General features: G+C 44.1%; 1 protein-coding gene across 3 annotated transcripts in view; it reads left to right on the top strand.

Moving 5' to 3' along the window:
• Positions 1-18358, top strand: part of BLVRA (biliverdin reductase A) — a 49110-nt gene extending 30752 nt beyond the window's left edge. For all 3 annotated transcript variants that reach the window (XM_519058.8, XM_054687499.1, XM_016957314.3), the window contains exons 4-8: positions 2284-2403; positions 3751-3848; positions 11484-11591; positions 14677-14848; positions 17993-18358. In XM_519058.8, coding sequence (XP_519058.4) covers positions 2284-2403; positions 3751-3848; positions 11484-11591; positions 14677-14848; positions 17993-18251 — 757 coding nt within the window. In that variant the 3' untranslated portion in view covers positions 18252-18358. The remainder of the gene's footprint in view (positions 1-2283; positions 2404-3750; positions 3849-11483; positions 11592-14676; positions 14849-17992) is intronic.
• Positions 18359-18963: the final 605 nt, after the last annotated feature.

Genomic DNA, 18963 nt, shown 5'->3' with positions numbered 1-18963 from the left:
ATCAAACTTATCACCTTGTTTCTTCTTCCCCCATGCTCAAATTTTCCACTCACCCCTGTACACACACACACACACACACACGCACACACACGCACCACTCACCAGACTAATCCTGTATAACATCATTTGTCAATATTAATTGTGAACTAGATACAGGCACCAGACTAATCCTGTGTAACATCATTTATCCATATTAATTTTGGACTAGGTGCAGGCACTGGGCTGGGCCTGAAGACATGGTCGTGAGCAAGTTAGGCAACTCTTTTTCTAGTGCTTTAGAGACATCAGATAAATATTTACACAAAGCATAAGTAACAATTGTGATGGTCTATGTAGAAATTTTTTCATGTTTTCATTCATGGGGCCATCCTCTTCCGGCCTGTCTCAAAACGTGGCCCCACTTTTAAGGATTTAAAATGGGCTTGGAGGCACCAGGGAGACCCAGAAGTGCTAGAATCTGCCCTTGGCCAGCCTTTTCCTCCCCATAAGATTCCAAGGGAGCTGCACACAAATGGGAGAGCAAAGTTAAGATCAGGCAACACCGTAACCCCCATCGCACCCCTATCTGGAGCTGGGACCACACACAGCACTTGGGCGCAAGGCTGAAATGGGACCTTTCCTTTTCCCTTAAGCCCCGTCCTCTGCCAGTTGGCTTCCAGGGTCAGCTCAGTGGGAACACCTACACTACCCAGGTTGTATGGGAGGATGGCCAGGTCATACCACTGCATGACAGCCCTGCCAGTACTCACACTGTTTCCCTCTTCACATACCCTTCCCTTCCTGACCTACCTGCTAAGTTCTACCTCCTCCCCAGGAAGCTTTTCTGGTGTATTCCTTTCCCACCCTGAGTCTCCATCTCCTACTTCCAAGCACCACATTTCTCCTGGTAGTCTTGTGGTAGTGGTATGTACGTGTGTGTGTGTGTGTGTGTGTGTGTGTGTGTGTGTCTTCCTCTAGCTGACTGAGCTCATTGAAAGGTGATGATTTTAATTTGTTCTCCATGATTTCTCCTACAGCGCCTAGTACATAATAGGCAAACAATAAGTATTGCTGAAATTGAGCAATTTAGTTTGGGTGGCCCCATTAAAGAAACCTAGCATAATACTCTTTGGGAGCTAAATTTTCCTGAATGCTTTCTGCCTGCTGCAGCTCAGCTGGAGCTCTGAGTGGGCTGAGGGCCTTCTGCTTGCTAGCTGTCCCACATTCCCCCATGACTGCCACCCTTAGAGGGCTACTCTCCTGCCCCAGCCGCTGCACTGGGAGGTGTACGGACTGCTGGGGCTTTGGCTCTTCGAAGACTGCAGCTCCCCCATGCTCTAGAAGAGTCAGAAGGCCTTGGCTTCCCCTCCTGCTTCTGCTCCTGGTTAGTCAAGGCTATCACTGCCTATTATGTGCTAGGCATTGTAGGAGAAATCATGGAGAACGAATTCCTCACCTTCCAATGAGCTCAGTCGGCCAGAGGGAGGAAGACACACACACACACACACACAGACACACACACACACAAACATGTGTGCGTACATACTACTGGGCTTCGTTAGCTTAGCTATAAAGTAGCTCAAAGTCGCATGCCAGTTTGCACCCTAAATGTGTTAACGTATTGGATTTGGATTAGGTTTGGTAGTCACAACGTTTGGCCAAGTGCTTGGAACTGGAAGTGACCATAGAGATCACTTCTCATGAGATAAAAGTAGATTGTTCCTTTTATTTTTATGTTATTTTATTTTTGAGGAGTCTTGCTCTGTCACCCAGGCTGGAGTGCTGTGGTGCAATCTCGGCTCACTGCAACCTCCATCTCCCGGATTCAAGTGATTCTCCTGCCTCAGCCTCCCAGGTAGCTGGGATTACAGGTGCCCACCACCACATTTGGCTAACTGTTGTATTTTTTGTAGATACAGGGTTTCACCATGTTGGCCAGGCTGGTCTTGAACTCCTGACCTCAAGTGATCCACCCACCTCGGCCTCCCAAAGTGCTGGGATTATAGGCTTGAGCCACCGCGCCCAGCTGTTTCTTTTGTTTTGGAGATGAAGTAATTCAAGACTCTCCCAGGTCATACACGCTGTGAATGGTACTGTTGGCACTCAATGCCAGATCCCCTGACTTGAACTCTGAGGCTATTTTTCTCACTCCACAATGGAAAATAGCCTGGAAGTGGGAGAGAAGAAACTCATTTCTTCATTTCTGGCAGCAGATCACCAGGACCTGTCGGGAGGAGGGGAGAAGGATGGTGCTCCTTTCTTCTGTCTACCATTGAGTTCCATTTCTCTGTTACTCTGAAATAGAAGGGAGCTCGGGAGCGTTGATGGAGTCCAGCAGATTTCTTTGGAGGATGCTCTTTCCAGCCAAGAGGTAGAGGTCGCCTATATCTGCAGTGAGAGCTCCAGCCATGAGGACTACATCAGGTGGGTTTTCCACACAGGCAGTCCTTGCCTTACACAGCAGTGCAGTACTGCAAAAATGAGCAAGCAAGCTAAAACACCCTGCAAAGGAGTCAGAAGAGCCAGTGAGAAAATTACAATTGCTCTGTGACCAATCACAGAAATGTCAAAACATTAAGAAATTCTTATTGCTGGTTATAAATATATAAGGAAGTGAAAAAATAGTAAAATTAATATTTAGTATGTGTAATTTGAAACATTAGAAACATTCAGAATTAAAGTGTTTTATTTCTCTGTAAAAACCCATTGAGAGTAGTTTTCAACAGTAGTGGCCTCCTTCTTCTCACCAGACAGTTTAGGATGTGGAGCCGGCATCCTTGGCAAATTATCATACTCCTTTCTCAGTTTGGATCAGCTTCCAATGTTTTCTCCTTTGTGCTTTCAATGTCATAAAATAACGGTTGAGTTCCTTTAACCCTCAGGACCTGGCAGCTAACAGGGAAGTGCCAGCTGCCTTCCTCAGTCTAGCTTCCTTCTAGGTTCTTACAGCTGCTCCCACCATGCTGTTTCCCACGGGTAAGATGCTTCCTCTTTATCAGTCTAGCTCTAGAGTAGACAAAAACACCTTTCCTTGGCTTTCCTTAACCTTTTCTGGCACCAGAGTGTATTTCCTTAAGAAAAGTGATTCTGACATAAGTCCCATGCTTATAAATATTTGTACTCTGGTATCCACAGAATGAAATCTGAACTGCTGAGCACAGAATTGTAGGTCCTTCACAGTCAGGCCCCCAGCTACTTTTCCAACGTTATTATCCTCCACGGCCTGTAGTCCATTCCCCTGCCACACTGAAGTTTGCCGATTGAACAAAGCCCCACAAATGCCCAAGCCCCTGCATACGCTGCTGACAGTGAAATATACTCACATGTTGCACCTGGAAAATGTCTGCTCATACTTTGAGACCCAGTTCATAGGTCCTTAGTGAAATCTTTTCAGACTGCCTCAGGCAAAGCTAGCCGCTGTGGGTTTTGTAGCCTTTATAGCCACCATGTGGTGATAGGAAATTTATTTGTTAATGTGTCTTTATTTCTCCTCCACAGTAATTGGTAAATAGTACTTAGTTGAATAAATGAATGGTTGAATGTTCAAATTAACACATAACCAGAAAGTTGATCTGTCACAGGATAGTAGAAAACAATGTGGGATACAGTTCTTCCTCCATATCCCGTGGCACTGACTCCTACCCCCAGTCATGACACATTCACACACAGAAACTCTCATGCCTTTATAACATTCTGTTCTCTATTATGCAAAGCATTTTAGTGAAGCTTATTCGAAGTGTTCTTTCTCTGTATTTGTCTCGTTTACCAAAGGCAGTTCCTTAATGCTGGCAAGCACGTCCTTGTGGAATACCCCATGACACTGTCATTGGCGGCCGCTCAGGAACTGTGGGAGCTGGCTGAGCAGAAAGGTAATGTATCTTACCAAGAGTTTCTGCCTCCAGGATTTCTGTGATATCATCTTTATGCCTTTAAAACTTAACCCCATTTCAGATATCTCCTCCTCCTGGCTACACTGGCACTGTGGGCTCCCAACTGCCTCCTCACCCCCACACTGTAAACACACATAGTGGAGGGCAGAAGGATGGGTGGGAATTTGCAAACTTTTGGTCAAAGCTTATCAGCTTATTTTACTCACTCTAAGGAAAAAATATGAATTAGTTTTCACCTATGCTTATGTCATGATATTATTTTGGCTTTATTCATGTGATACTTATATTGCTAAATGCTGGGGTATCCTAAAAATGCTCAAATCAGAGAAACTGATTGTCTTATTTGCATAGTTGGTAGTTTTTGTTGTTTCTAAACAGGAATAACCATTTATTCAATATTTAGTATATGCTAGGAACTTGGAAACTCTGCTAAGCACTTCATATGTTATTTTGCTTAATTCTTCTAGAATCCCTTGGAGGTATATATTTTCTCTAGATGCTGTATAGAAAAATATAGCTCAAAGAAGTTAATTTGTGCCAGGTCACAAAGCTAATAACATGACTACTAAGTGGGAGGTAGAGATTTTAATCAAATCCTACAGGGCTCTTAAGTTCACATTTGTTCCCCTAAGCCATACCACCCTCCAGAAGGGAGAAATTAAGACTTTCCCAGGCCAGACGCAGTGGCTCATGCCCTGTCAGCCCAGCACTTTGGGAGGCCAAGGAGCTCGGGACAACCCTGGGCAACATAATGAGACCCTGTTTCTACAAAAATCTTTTACAACTTTTTTTTTTTTTTTTGGTGGGGTACAGAGTCTTGCTGTGTCACCCAGGCTGGAGTTCAATGGCACCATCTCAGCTCACTGCAACCTCCGCCTCCTGGGTTCAAGGGATTCTCCTTCCTCAGCCTCCTGAGTAGCTAGGACTACAGGCGCCCACCACCATGCCCAGCTAATTTTTGTATTTTTAGTAGAGATGGGGTTTCACGATGTTGGACACAATGGTCTCAAACTCCTGACCTCGCGATCCACCCACCTCGGCCTCCCAAAGTGCTGGGATTACAGGCATGAGTGACCGCGCCCGGCATACAAAATTTTTAATTACAAGAAAAAAAAAAAAAAAGACTCAGCTGGGCACAGTGGCTCACACATGTAATCCCAGCACTTTAGGAGGCTCTGATGGATAGATTATTTGAGCCCAGGAGTTTGAGACCAGCCTGGGCAACATGGTGAAACCCCATCTCTACTGAAAATACAAAAATTAACTGGGTGTGGTGGTGCATACCGGTAGTCCCAGCTACTTGGAAGTTCACCTGAACCTTAGGAGGTTGAGGCTGCAGTGAACCATGATCGGGCCACTGCACTCTAGTCTGGGCAACAGAGTGAGACCCTGTCTCAAAAATAAAAATAAAAATTCTTTAAAAGACCTACCCAGACAAACAAAAACCAAGTGAGTTGATCACTACTAGACCTGCCCTACAGGAAATGCTAAAGGAAGTCTTTCAAGTTAAAGTGAAAACACTAGACAGCAACACAAAAATATTGCTCTCTGGTAAAGGTAAATATATAGACAAATACAGACTTCCGTAGTATTGTAATGTTGACATATAAATCACTTTAGGCCAGGCACGGTGGCTCAAGCCTGTAATCCCAGGACTTGGGGAGGCCGAGGCAAGCAGATCATTTGAGGTCAGGAGTTCAAGACCATCCTGGCCAACATGGTGAAACCCCATCTCTACTAAAAATAAAAAAATTAGCTGGGCGTGGTGGCGCTTGCCTGTAGTCCCAGCTACTCAGGAGGCTGAGGCAGCAGAATTGCTTGAACCTGGGAGGCGGAGGTTGCAGTGAGCTGAGATGGTGCCACTGCACTCCAGCCTGGGTAACACCATGAAACTCTATCTCTAAATAAATAAATAAATAAATATCACTTTAAATCCTGGCATAGAATTTAAAAGACAAAAAAATACAAACTATGTTAATGGATGTATAGTATAAAAAGATGTAATTGGTAACATTAATAGCAAAGTGGGGGGTCAGAGATATAAAGGAGTAGAATTTTGTATGTGATTGAGTTAAGTTGTTAGCAGTTTAAAATAGATTATGCAGTCGGGTGTGGTGGCTCATGCCTGTCATCCCAGCACTTTGGGAAGCCGAGGCTGGTGGATCACCTGAAGTCAGGATTTCAAGAGGAGCCTGGGCAACATGGTGAAACTCCGTCTCTACTAATAATACAAAAATTAGCTGGGCCTGGTGGCACGTGCCTGTAATCCCAGCTACTCCAGAGGCTAAGGCACGAGAATCGCTTGAACCCAGGAGGTGGAGGTTGCAGTGAGCCAAGATTGTGCCATTGCACTTTAGCCTGGGCGACACAGTGAGACTCCATCTCAGAAATTAAATACATACATAAATAAATAATAAAAATAGATTGTGCCTGTAATCCCAGCACTTTGGGAGGCTGAGGCGGGCGAATCACCTGAGGTCAGGATTTCAAGACCAGCCTAGCCAACATGGTGAAACCCCATCTCTACTAAAAATACAAAAATTAGCCAGGTGTGGTGGCGCGCACATATAGTCCCAGCTACTGGGGAGGCTGAGGCAGGAGAATTGCTTGAACCCAGGAGGCAGAGGTTGCAGTGAGGGAGATCGCACCACTGCACTCCAGCCTGGGCAATGGAGTGAGACTCTGCTCAAACAAAGCAAAACAATACAAAACTGACAAGATGTAATGAAAGCAGTACTAAGAGAGAAGTGGATAGTTGTAAATGCTTACATTAAACAAGAAGAAAGATCTCAAATCGACATCCTAACTTTACATTTCAAGGGACTAGGAAAAGAAGAGCAAACTCCATCGAAAATTAGCAGAAAAAAGCAAGTAAAGATTAGAACATAAATAAAATAGAGAGTAGAAAAGCAATAGAAAAAATCAACAAAACCAAGTTTTTTTGAAAAAAATCCATAAAATTGACAGAATTTTAGCAGATTAAGAAAAAAAAGAGTCGGCCGGGTGCAGTGGCTCACGCCTGTAATCCCAGCACTTTGGGAGGCCAAGGACAGATCACGAGGTCAAAAGTCCAAGACCTGCCTGGCCAAAATAGTGAAACCCCATCTCTACTAAAAATACAAAAATTAGCCAGGCATGGTGACACATGCCTATAGTCCCAGCTACTCGGGAGGCTGAGGCAGGAGAATCACTTGAACCCAGGAGGTGGAGGTTGTGCTGAGGGGAGGTTGTGGTGAGCCGAGATTGCACCACTGTACTCCATCCTGGGCAACAGAGTGAGACTCTGTCTCACAAAAAAAAAAAGAAAAGAAAAGAAAAAAAGAGTAAAGACTCAAACTAAAGTCAGAAGTGAAAGAGGAGACATTACAACCAATGCTGCTGAAATAAAAAGGATTATAAGAGACTACAATGAACACTTATACAATTGTTATATTCCAACAATCGGATAATCTAGAAAGGGATAAATACCTAGTAGCATATAACCTACTAAGACTGAATCATGAAGAAACAAAAATCTGAACAGATTTATAACTAGTAAGGAGATTGAACCAGTAATTAAACACCTCCCAATAAAGAAAAGCCTAAAACCAGATGGCTTCACTGGAGAATTCTACCAAGTGTTTCAGTCTCTTCAAAAAGTGGTCCCAGGAAAACAGGATATCCACATGCAAAAGAATGAAGTTGGACACTTACCTTACACCATATAAAAAATTCACTCAAATGAATTAAAGAACTAAATTTAAGACCTAAAACTGTAATATTGTTAGAAGAAAACATGGGAAAGCATCAAGATGTTGGATTTGGCAATAATGTCTTACATACGACATCAAAAACACAGGCAAAAAAAGCAAAAAACAGACAAATGGACTAATCAAACTTAAAACCTTCTGTGCCTCAAAGGAAGCAATCAACTGAGTGAAAAAGCAGTCTATGTAATGGGTGAAGATATCTGCAAATCTTATCTTTGATAAGAGATCAATATCCAGAATGTCTAAAGAACTCTACAACTCAACAACAAACAAACCAAATAAACTGATTTTAAAATGGGCAAAGGACTTGGATAGACATTTTTCTGAAGAAGTTATACAGACGGCAAACAATCATATGAAAAGATGCTCAATACCACTAATCCTTATAGAAATGCAAATCAAATCCACAGCCACCGTCAGTAACCACCAGCATCAGTCAGCAGCCATCAACATGGAAGCAAGACCTTCCTCCAGCAAAAAGATGGAGGATCAGATGGTAGCATTTTTTGTTTGTTTTTGTTTTTTGGTTTTTTAAGACAGTCTCGCCCTGTTACCTAGGCTTGAACGCAGTGGCGCAAACCTCCGCCTCCTGGGTTCAAGTGATTCTTGTGCCTCAGCCACCTGAGTAACTGGGATTATAGGTGCACACCACCACACACAGCTAATTTTTGTATTTTTAGCAGAGATGGGGTTTCGCCATGTTGGCCAGGCTGGTCTTGAACTCCTGGCCTCAAGTGATCCACCTGCCTGAGCCTCCCAAAGTGCTGGAATTACAGGCATGGGCCACCATGCCCAGCTCAATAACGTATTTTTAAATTAAGGTACGTATGTTGTTTTCCTAAACATAGTGTTATCACATACTTAACAAACTACAATATAGTATAAACATAACTTGTGTATGAACCGGGAAACTAAAATATTCATGTGACTCCCTTTATTGCAATATTCACTTTATTGTGGTGGTCTGGAATGAAACCTGCAGGATCTCTGAGGTATGCATGTAACCGCATACAACCATCAAAATCTGGAAATTGGCATTGGTACATTACAACAATCTAATCCTCAAACCTCATTCAAATTTCACCAGTTGTCCCAATAACATTCTTTATGGCAAAATGACTGAGTTCAAAATCATGTACTATCTTTTATTGACATGTCACTTTTAGTGTCCTTCATTCTGGACAGTTCCTCCATCTTTTCTTGACAATTATGAATATTACAGTTAGTTATTGTGTAAAATGTCCCTAAATTTGAATATATCTGATGTTTCTTCATGATTAGATTTGGGGTATGCATCTTTCACAGAAATAGTATGCAAGTGGCCAGGCATGGTGGCTCACATCTGTAATCCTAGCACTTTGGGAGGCCAAGGCGGGCAGATTACTTGAGGTCAGGAGTTCAAAACCAGCCTGGCCTACACTGTGAAACCCCGTCTCTACTGAAAATATCAAAAAAATTAGCCAGGCATGATGTGGGCACCTGTAATTCCAGCTACTCGGGAGGCTGAGGCAGGAGAATTTCTTGAACCCGGGAGGCACAGTTTGCAGTGAGACGAGATCGCACCACTATACTCCAGCCTGGGTGACAGAGCGAGACTCCCCATCTCACAAAAAAAAAAAAAAAAAAAAAAAAAAAAAGGAAACGATGCTGTTTTTCACATTGTGTTCTGTCAGGTAACATCCAATATCAGTTCATCTAATTACTAATGATATCACTTCATTAGGTGGTGTCTGACGGGCTTTTCCATTGAAAGTTACTTTTTTTCCCTTTGTAATCAGTGATTATTTTGTGAGAAGGTAGTTTATAACTAGTTAAATATCCATTCTCATCACACTGTCTGATATTCATTTATTATTTTATATCAGTAGAAACTCATAGCTTTGTTTTTCTATTCAGTGCTGTTGTTACTTTTTATTATTCATATTGATGTCCACATTGTTCCAAATTTGCTCAGTGGGGAACCTCTTCCTGCCAGCTCCCTTGTCATTTTGTTATGTTTCCATTATTCTTTGAATTCTTGCTTTCTGGCACAAAGTGGTTAAGGCTCATCTTGTACTTTCTCTGCCTCAGCCTTGGAATTAGTCAGTTCTCCAATGGCTAATAACGTTTTGATGGCAAGATTTGGACACTGCTTGTGCTTATGGCTTTGGGCTATCTCTGCAAGCCCTTTCAGTGAACAGACCTGGGAATATATGGATACGGATGTGTGTGTGTACTGTGGTTACCATGTGTGTTTATCACAATCAGGCATTGAGTGAACGACAGGAAAACAACCAAAGACACAGCTGGAAAATACATAGTTTCTTTAATAACCATGGATGTGGAAACACAGAGACTGTTACATAGTGCTGGGGAAAATACAACATGTTCCCCAGAGTTTCACGGTGGGGTGGGGGGCAGTGGGCGAAACTACCTGTGAGGAGAAAAGCTTGTACTTATTGCAAAGCATTTTGTGCCATTTAGTTGTTGCAAAGCCATTTTGTGCCAGAAAGCTTCTACTTATCACAAGAAGTTCCTTTTGCCACATTCACGTCTGAGGGAGTGGGTGGGAAGGACCCCATCCTCCCACACACCTGACATTTCTGGAGACTCCTGCGACAGACATCCTCCTTGCTCCTGAGGTGCAGGTCAAGCCCAGAGCATTTGGCAGTATTTGCTGTGATGCTGGGTTAGACAAAGGCAACTGTCCCAGGAGCATCTCCCACTGACCCAGATTTCTGTCTGTTTCAGTGAAACTGTAGATCATAACCACACTTTGTACTTAATCACAAAATAGTTCTGGTGTTTTAGGAAGCTTCTGGCCTAGAAATGAAAAAATTTTTATAGAGCGAAAAAAATTTTATATAGCAAAAAAATTGTTAACAGCTTTCTTTTATAATCCAAAATTTATTTTATTTTATTTTTATTTTTTGAGATGGGCTGGAGTGCACTGGTACGATCTTGGCTAACTGCAACCTCCACCTCCCAGGTTCAAGTGATCTTCCCAGCTCAGCCTCCCAAGTAGCTGGGACCACAGGTGCATGCCACCACACCTAGCTAATTTTTTGTATTTTTCGTAGAGGCCAGGTTTTGCCATGTTGCCCAGGCTGGTCTCAAACTCCTGAGCTTAGGCAGTCCACTTGCCTTGGCCTCCCAAAGTGCTGGGATTATAGGCATGAGCCACCAAGCCTGGCCACGTTCTTACTCTGTTAGATTTTTATGCTGCACTGCCTCCTCCTGTCTAGAACAGTAGCTAACTGTCTCCTGGCCCACAGACGCATCCCTGATCTCATCTTGCCTTTGGACACAGGTAGATACCATCTTGTTCTCTTAGATTTTCATTTCATTTCTCAGGTTTTCGTTTCATTCATTTCTCTTTTTTTCTTTTTCTTTTTGAAACGGAGTCTCACTTTGTCGCCCAGGCTGGAGTGCAGTGATGCAATCTTGGCCCACTGCAATTTCTGCCTCCCAGGTTCTAGTGATTCTCCTGCCTCAGCCTCCCAAGAAGGTGGGCTTACAGGTGCCCACCACCACACCTGGGTAATTTTTGTATTTTTAGTAGAGGTGGGGTTTCACCATGTTGGCCAGGCTGGTCTGGAACTCCTGACCTCAGGTGATCTGCCAGCCTCGGCCTTCCAAAGCGCTGGGATTACAGGCATGAGCCACCATGCCTGGCCTTCATTTCATTCATTTCTGTTGTAAGCTTAGAAGTAGCAGCCTCTTCAGCTGGGGTGGGTGACAGTGGTAGGGAGGCCATCCTGGCCATGTGCCCAGGGCAGTTATGAGTGCTTCATGTCTTGTGTTAGGGGATGACAGAGTACCCTCTGGGATGCACACCTAGACACAACTGACGACTGCCCTTTTTATTCCATTTTTGTCGTTACAGGAAAAGTCTTGCACGAGGAGCATGTTGAACTCTTGATGGAGGAATTCGCTTTCCTGAAAAAAGAAGTGGTGGGGAAAGACCTGCTGAAAGGGTCGCTCCTCTTCACAGGTCAGTGCTACGTGGGATCACAGGTCACATGTGAAGTCCAAAGACCAGCCAGATTCTTTCCTGGCTCTCTGGGACGGGAGCTTATATTCATTTCTGCTCAAGACTCTGACTCAGGGCCACTTAATTTTCCCAGATGGGATTTAATTCCTTGGTGGCCCTTGGGTAAAGAGTATATTAGAAATCTCAAGCATATTTGTGCTCTGTCCCAATCTATTAACTAGTTGGAGATTATTTTTCAACAGGAAGTTGTACATTAAAACTCTTTTAAAAGGACTGAGAGGTGCTTGGAGAGGAGAACATTTTTATACTTCCTTGCAAAGTAAATATAATATGAAGAGCTCCCTTCCTCCTCTAGCAAGTTACAAGGACATTGGCAGCGACCACAGTATTTATTTATTTATTTATTTATAATAAATAATAAATATTTACTTATTCTGTTCTTACTCTGTTGCCCAGGTCTTACTCTGTTGCCTAGGCTGGAGTGCAGTGGTGCAATCATAGCTCACTGTAGCCTCAACCTCCCAGGCTCAAGCAGTCCTCCCACCTCAGCCTTCCAAGTAGCTGGAAACACAGATGTGCGCCACAATACCCAGCTAATTTTAAAATTTTTGTAAACAGTGTCTCCCTATGTTGCCCAGCCTCATCTCAAACTCCTGGGCTCAAGTGATCCGCCTGTCTTGGCCTCCAAAGTGCTGGGATTACAGGCATGAGCCACCGTGCCCAGCTGACCACAGTATCTGATCTGTATTTGTAGCTGTTTACTTGATGTTGGTCACTCTTTGAGCAGCTCCGTTAGCAATAGGAAATGGGCATGCAGGAAGCTCCTGCTCTTGTGGCCACTTTTGGATGGGCTCCTTCTCTGGCTATATCGTTGGGCACCTGGGCCACCATTCCTGAGGGCTTTCATTACAGAAAGGAGACCCTGACATGGCCTGGCATTTTTGCATGGTAAAGCCACTGATACATAGTAGAACCTCATTTCAAAATCTGTCTTCATCCTTAAAAATGGTAATATAATGAGAGTACAAACCATTAATTTGTACAAGAAACTGTGTTAAGTATGTGATGTGCATTAATCCATATGACAATCCTATAAAGTGGTATTCACTACCCCCATTATACAGATAAACTGAAGTTCAGAGACATGAGTGGCTTCACAGAGGTAACGTAGTGGTCATGAGACAGAGCTGGATTGGAGCTCAGCTCTCTAAGTGGCTGGAACTGTTGTGGGTGGCTGCTTAGTATTCTGTCCAAAGAACTAGGCTGGGCATAGTGGCTCACGCCTGTAATTCCAGCACTTGGGGAAGCTGAGGCTGGTGGATCACCTGAGGTCAGGAGTTTGAGACCAGTCTGGCCAACATGGTGAAACACCGTCTCTACTAAAAAAAAAAATACAAAAATTAGTCGGGCATGGTGGCACGCACCTGTAATCTCAGCTACTTGAAAGGCTGAGGCAAGAAAATCGCTTTAACCCAGGAGGCAGAGGTTGTAGTGAGCCGAGATCGCACCACTGCACAGCCTAGGTGACAACGAGACTCTGTCTCAAAAACAAACAAACAAACAAAAAAGAACTAGAGCAGACAGTAACCAGCCCTGGGGAAGTCTTTTTGTTTTGTAAGTTTGATACTTAGGCCCCAGTGATTTCAAACCATATTGTCTATGAAAATTCTAATTTTTGTTTGGTTTTATATATAACTTATTACTTTTTAAGAATATACTCATTGTTATTAGTCATTGTTTTAAGTGAATATCAAGGTCATAAGAAATGTTTTGTTTATAATGTAATGTAACAGATATGAAGTCTTTTAAACTTAGGTTATGTTTAAGATTTTGGCTGGAGGCAGACGGGAGCAGTATCTTGACCAAATGGATTTCTCACACCAATACTCTTTTTTATGTTTATATATATATATATTTTGAAATAGGGTATCACTCTGTCACCCAGGCTGGAATGCAGTGGTACAATTATGGCTCACTGTAACCTCGAACTCCTCAGGCCCAGATGATCCTCCCACCTTAGCTTCCTGAGTAGCTGGGGCTGCAGGTGTGCACCACGACACCCGCCTAATTTTGTGTGTTTTTTTGTAGAGACAGAGTCTTGCTATGTTGCCTAGGCTGGTCTTGAACTCCTGGGTGCAAGCAATCTGCCAGCCTTGGCCTCCCGAAGTGCTGGTATTATAGGCATGAGCTACTATACATGGCCTTTTTAGGCTTACTGCAACCTCTGCCTCCTGGGCTATAGTGATTCTCCTGCCTCAGCCTCCCAAGTAGCTGGGGTTACAGGCGCCCATCACTATGCCCGGGTAATTTTTGTATTTTTTTTTACTAGAGACGGGGTTTTGCCATGTTGGCCAGGCTAGTCTCGAACTCAAGTGATCCACCCACCTTGGCCTCCCAAAGTGCTGGGACTACAGGCGTGAGCCACCGCGCCTGGCCCCAATACTCTTTTGAGTGTACTTTTTTGTTCACAAGATTAGGAAGACTAAGAAAACATTTAACATTGTATCAATTTTCTTGATATTGAAATAGCTCAAAGGTATTACCATTTTCTCCATAGCTATTATAATACCTTCATACCTTATTGCCACTTACACATCAGGTAGTTATAAGAATACAGGCTTGCAGGGCTAAAATACTTTGATTCTTCTACTTTTACCAGACTACTTTAAATCACTAAAGAGGATATATATATATGTATATGTAGGTATGTGTTGTGTGTGTGTGGTGTGTGTGTGTGTATGTATATCTACATATGTGTACATAGATGTATATATTAGAAGCCTGAAACTTTTTTATTATCCTGTTTCGCTGGATTGACTGCTGTTTCCAGTAGAATGTTTTACTAAAACTGAATTTAATAAACAGGAAAAGACAGAGATGCTTTTATGATAGAGTTGAAGTTCAGCCACCTGAGTTTGCATCAGTATCATTAATCACGTTGCCCGCCTACCACGTAAGGCAAGGTCCCATTGTACTGATCACTCGGCCACATCTTTTCACACCCCCACCACCCCCACCTCCCGGTCCTGCTCTCCACTTGGCATTCCTGCTTCCCAGTTCCCACAGCATTTGTGATTTCCCACAGCTGGCCCGTTGGAAGAAGAGCGGTTTGGCTTCCCTGCATTCAGCGGCATCTCTCGCCTGACCTGGCTGGTCTCCCTCTTTGGGGAGCTTTCTCTTGTGTCTGCCACTTTGGAAGAGCGAAAGGAAGATCAGTATATGAAAATGACAGTGTGTCTGGAGACAGAGAAGAAAAGGTAAGTCATGAGAAGCCATGAGGAGGAGGAAATTTAAGGACATCCTAGTACATTTGCAGGTATGATCCAAAGGGAGCCCCGAGGGGCTAGACCCTAACTCCCAGCTCCAGAAGGGCTGTCTGCTTCTGCAGATGGAGTGCTGAGATTGCACTTGTGTTGCCTCATCTCATCCTCTCAGCAGCCCTGTGAGGTAAAGAAGACAAACATAATCCCATCTGCCAGTCAGTAGACAGAGGCTTACAGAATGCCAGCAGGTTGCCTAAGTCATGCAAGTCATTCATAGCAGATTAGTAGTGGAAATTACATTACCTTGGCTGGGCGTGGTGGCTCAGGCCTGTAATCCCAGCACTTGGGGAGGCCAAGGGTGGTGGATCACCTGAGGTCAGGAGTTTGAGACCAGCCTGGCTAACATGGTGAAACCCCGTCTCTACTAAAAATGCAAAAATTAGCTGGTGTGGCGGTGCATGCCTGCAGTCCCAGCTCCTTGGCAGGCTGAGGCAGGAGAATTGCTTGAACCTGGGAGGCAGAGGTTGCAGTGAGCTGAGATCAGGCCACTGCATTTCAGCCTGGGCAACAGAGCGAGACTCCTTCTTGAAAAAAAAGAAAAGAAAAAGAAATTATGTTAACTCTGTGACCTGATTTTTTTCCTGTGTTTTCTTATGAAAGTTTTCGGGCATATTGTGAAGTTGAAAGAATTTTTCAGTAAACACCCATCCACCTACTCCCTAGACCCTGCCATTAACACTGTACATGTTCCCCGCAGGGCCACACATTCACCCCTCAGTGCAGCCAGAGTGTGAGGGTCTGTGTTTCAGCTTTAGCATCCCGTCACCCTGTCACACTGTTCCCAAAACATTCTGACTTATTTCTCATACCAAGTATTTTTTAACAAAAGCACATTCATAATTTTCCTCCCAAAGCACCTGGGCTCTGTAAATTATTTAGAACAGTAAGGATTTTAGAGTGTTTCTAGATGCCTTTGCAGAGAGGTGGGTCTCCTGGTAGTAAAAGAAGCAGACATTGGGTATTTTAAAAAGAAAAAAGAATTTGAGTTCCTGAATGAAGCCTGATCTAGTCCATTTTGAGGAGTTTCTTCTTCGCTAGGAAAAGGCAGAGAGGCCTGGCAGATGAAAGCAAAGCACATGGAACTTGGCAGTGCTCCCTATGGAGTGACCAACAGTGGTGGCCCGGGCTCTGGTGTGGCCATGTGAGTGTTAGGATTGCAGCCGTGGTCAGACCTATACACAGACAGTTGTAGCACCCTGTAATTAGAGGTAAAGATACTGTAGGATGCTGTAGGAGCACAGGGAAGGGGAACCTGGACTAGGTCAGCTCATGGTTCTGATGGGAGGCGGTGCCTTGTTTGGTCTTGAAGTTGAGTAGAAGTCAATGAGGAAGCAAGATGTTGGGGAGGCAGAGGCTGACTCTCTGTCTCTCTTTTTTTTTTTTTATGAGACAAAGTCTCGCGCTGTCACCCAGGCTGGAGTGCGGTGGCGTGATCTCAGCTCACTGCAACCTCCATCTCCCGGGTTCAAGTGATTGTCCTGCCTCAGCCTCCCGAGTAGCTGGGATTATAGGCGCCTGCCACCACGCCCGGCTCATTTTTGTATTGTTAGTAGAGACAAGGTTTCACCATGTTGGTCAGGATGGTCTTGAACTCCTGACCTCAAGTGGTCTGCTCACCTTGGCCTCTCAAAATGCTGAGATTACGCGCATGAGCCACTGCACCCAGCCCTGACTCTCATTTTTGCACAGGAGAGGCAAGCATCAGATGAGGGATTGGGACAGACAGCAGTTAATATAATATAATAGTAACTTCTTAAAATCATAGTACTTTCCGTGTCCCAAATTGCATTTTTAATTTTTTTTTTATCTATTTATTTATTTATTTTGAGACCGGGTTATGAGACTGGCTGATTTTCGTATTTTTGGGCAAGATGGGTTTTTGCTATATTGTCTAGGCCCGTCTCAAATTCCTGGGCTCAAGCGATCCACCCACATCAGCCTCCACGCCTGGCCACAAACTGCACTTTTATCTCACAATGTCACAGCAAGATAGGTAAAGCTGTATACTTATTACCATTACTTATTTTTACTAGTGAGGAAATTGAGGTACAAGAAAGATCTTGACATTCTGCATTCCCTCAAATCCCAAGATTCCATATTATTTAAAAGGACATGAGAGGCCGGGCACAGTGGCTCACGCCTGTAATCCCAGCACTTTGGGAGGCTAAGGCAGTTGGATCACCTGAAGTCAAGAGTTCAAGACCAGCTTGGCCAACATGGTGAAACCTTGTCTCTACTAAAAATACAAAAATTAGCCAGGCGTGGTGGCAGGTGCCTGTAATCCCAGGTACTGGGGAGCCTGAGGCAGGAGAATCATTTGAACCTGGAGGCAGAGGTTGCAGTGAGCCGAGATTGCACCACTGCACTCCAGCCTGGGCAACAAGAGCAAACATCTCAAAAAAAAAAAAAAAAAAAAAGACATGAGAAATTTTCTTAGGCAGACTATGTAGAATACCTCAAGTTTATTTTTATTCAGTGCCAAAATAAAAGTTAATCTTTGTTGCCATCTCCCAGAACATTTGCTAGACTGTACTATGAGCTTTTAAAACTAGTCATGGGAGGCCAGGTGCAGTGGCTCACGCCTGTAATCCCAGCAGTTTGGGAGGCCAAGGCAGGTGGGTCTCTTGAGGTCAGGAATTCAAGACTAGCCTGGCTGACATGGCAAAACCCCATTTCTACTAAAAATATTTTTAAAAAAAGTAGCCAGGCATGGTGGCAGGTGCCTGTAATCCCAGCTACTTGGGAGGCTGAGGCAGGAAAATTGCTTGAACCCAGAAGGCAGAGGTTGCAGTGGGTCGAGATTGCACCACTGCACTCCAGCCTGGGTGACAGAGCAAGGCTCCATCCCAGAAAAAAAAAAAGTCACTGAATGAATTCCCCTGCCTGATGGCAAAATTAAATTAAAGACTGTTTGGCTATGAGGTTGACACAGTCACCCACAGCCTCTGGGAGGCTGGTGGCTGCAAGGAGGATGGGTGCCTGATAAGGACATGTTACCAGGCGGTCTGGTGCCAGCAAGCACCCACTTGTGCTCTTGTGTAATCTCTAACATGATTCTTTTGTCTTTTGTCTTTGCAGTCCACTGTCATGGATTGAAGAAAAAGGACCTGGTCTAAAACGAAACAGATATTTAAGCTTCCATTTCAAGTCTGGGTCCTTGGAGAATGTGCCAAATGTAGGAGTGAATAAGAACATATTTCTGAAAGATCAAAATATATTTGTCCAGAAACTCTTGGGCCAGTTCTCTGAGAAGGAACTGGCTGCTGAAAAGAAACGCATCCTGCACTGCCTGGGGCTTGCAGAAGAAATCCAGAAATATTGCTGTTCAAGGAAGTAAGAGGAGGAGGTGATGTAGCACTTCCAAGATGGCACCAGCATTTGGTTCTTCTCAAGAGTTGACCATTATCTCTATTCTTAAAATTAAACATGTTGGGGAAACAAGAATCTTATTGTTATGAGCTATGTTGGGATATTTGGGGTTAGGGGCTATGCAGTGGGGACAAGGTGAGAATGAGCGTTGGTCGAGCTGAACTAAATGCTTTGTATGTCTGATTTCACTTACTCCTCCTAACAGCCCTATGAGATGAGTACTAGCAGCCCTCTTTTTTTTTTTTTTTTTTTTGGAGAGTCTCACTGTGTCACCCAGGATGGAGTGTAGTGGCACCATCTCGGTTCACTGCAGCTTCCACCTCCTGGGTTCAATCAATTATCCTGCCTCAGTCTCCCAAGGAGCTGAGGATTACAGGCGCATGCCTAATCCTGGCTAATTTTTGTAGTTTTAGTAGAGATGAGGTTTTGCCACGTTGGCCAGGCTGGTCTCGCTCGAACTCCCAACCTCAGGTAATCCACCTGCCTCGGCCTCCCAAAGTGCTGGGATTAGAGGCATGAGCCACCATGCCTGGCACCAGGTCTCTTTTCATTGTATACTAGAAAATGTTGTTTGAACAGAACCCTCTGAGATGATAGAGTCACCGCCCTTCTGCTCTCGTGTTCTCAGCTGCCCTATCTACCCTGCAGGTTGCTACTGCTGCTGGAGCCCACGCAGGTCA

This window comes from Pan troglodytes, chromosome 6 (assembly GCF_028858775.2).
Source record: "Pan troglodytes isolate AG18354 chromosome 6, NHGRI_mPanTro3-v2.0_pri, whole genome shotgun sequence".
Taxonomy (NCBI): Eukaryota; Metazoa; Chordata; class Mammalia; order Primates; family Hominidae; genus Pan; species Pan troglodytes.
Note: the sequence above shows the minus strand (reverse complement) of the source record. Positions and strands in the feature narration are given on the sequence as shown.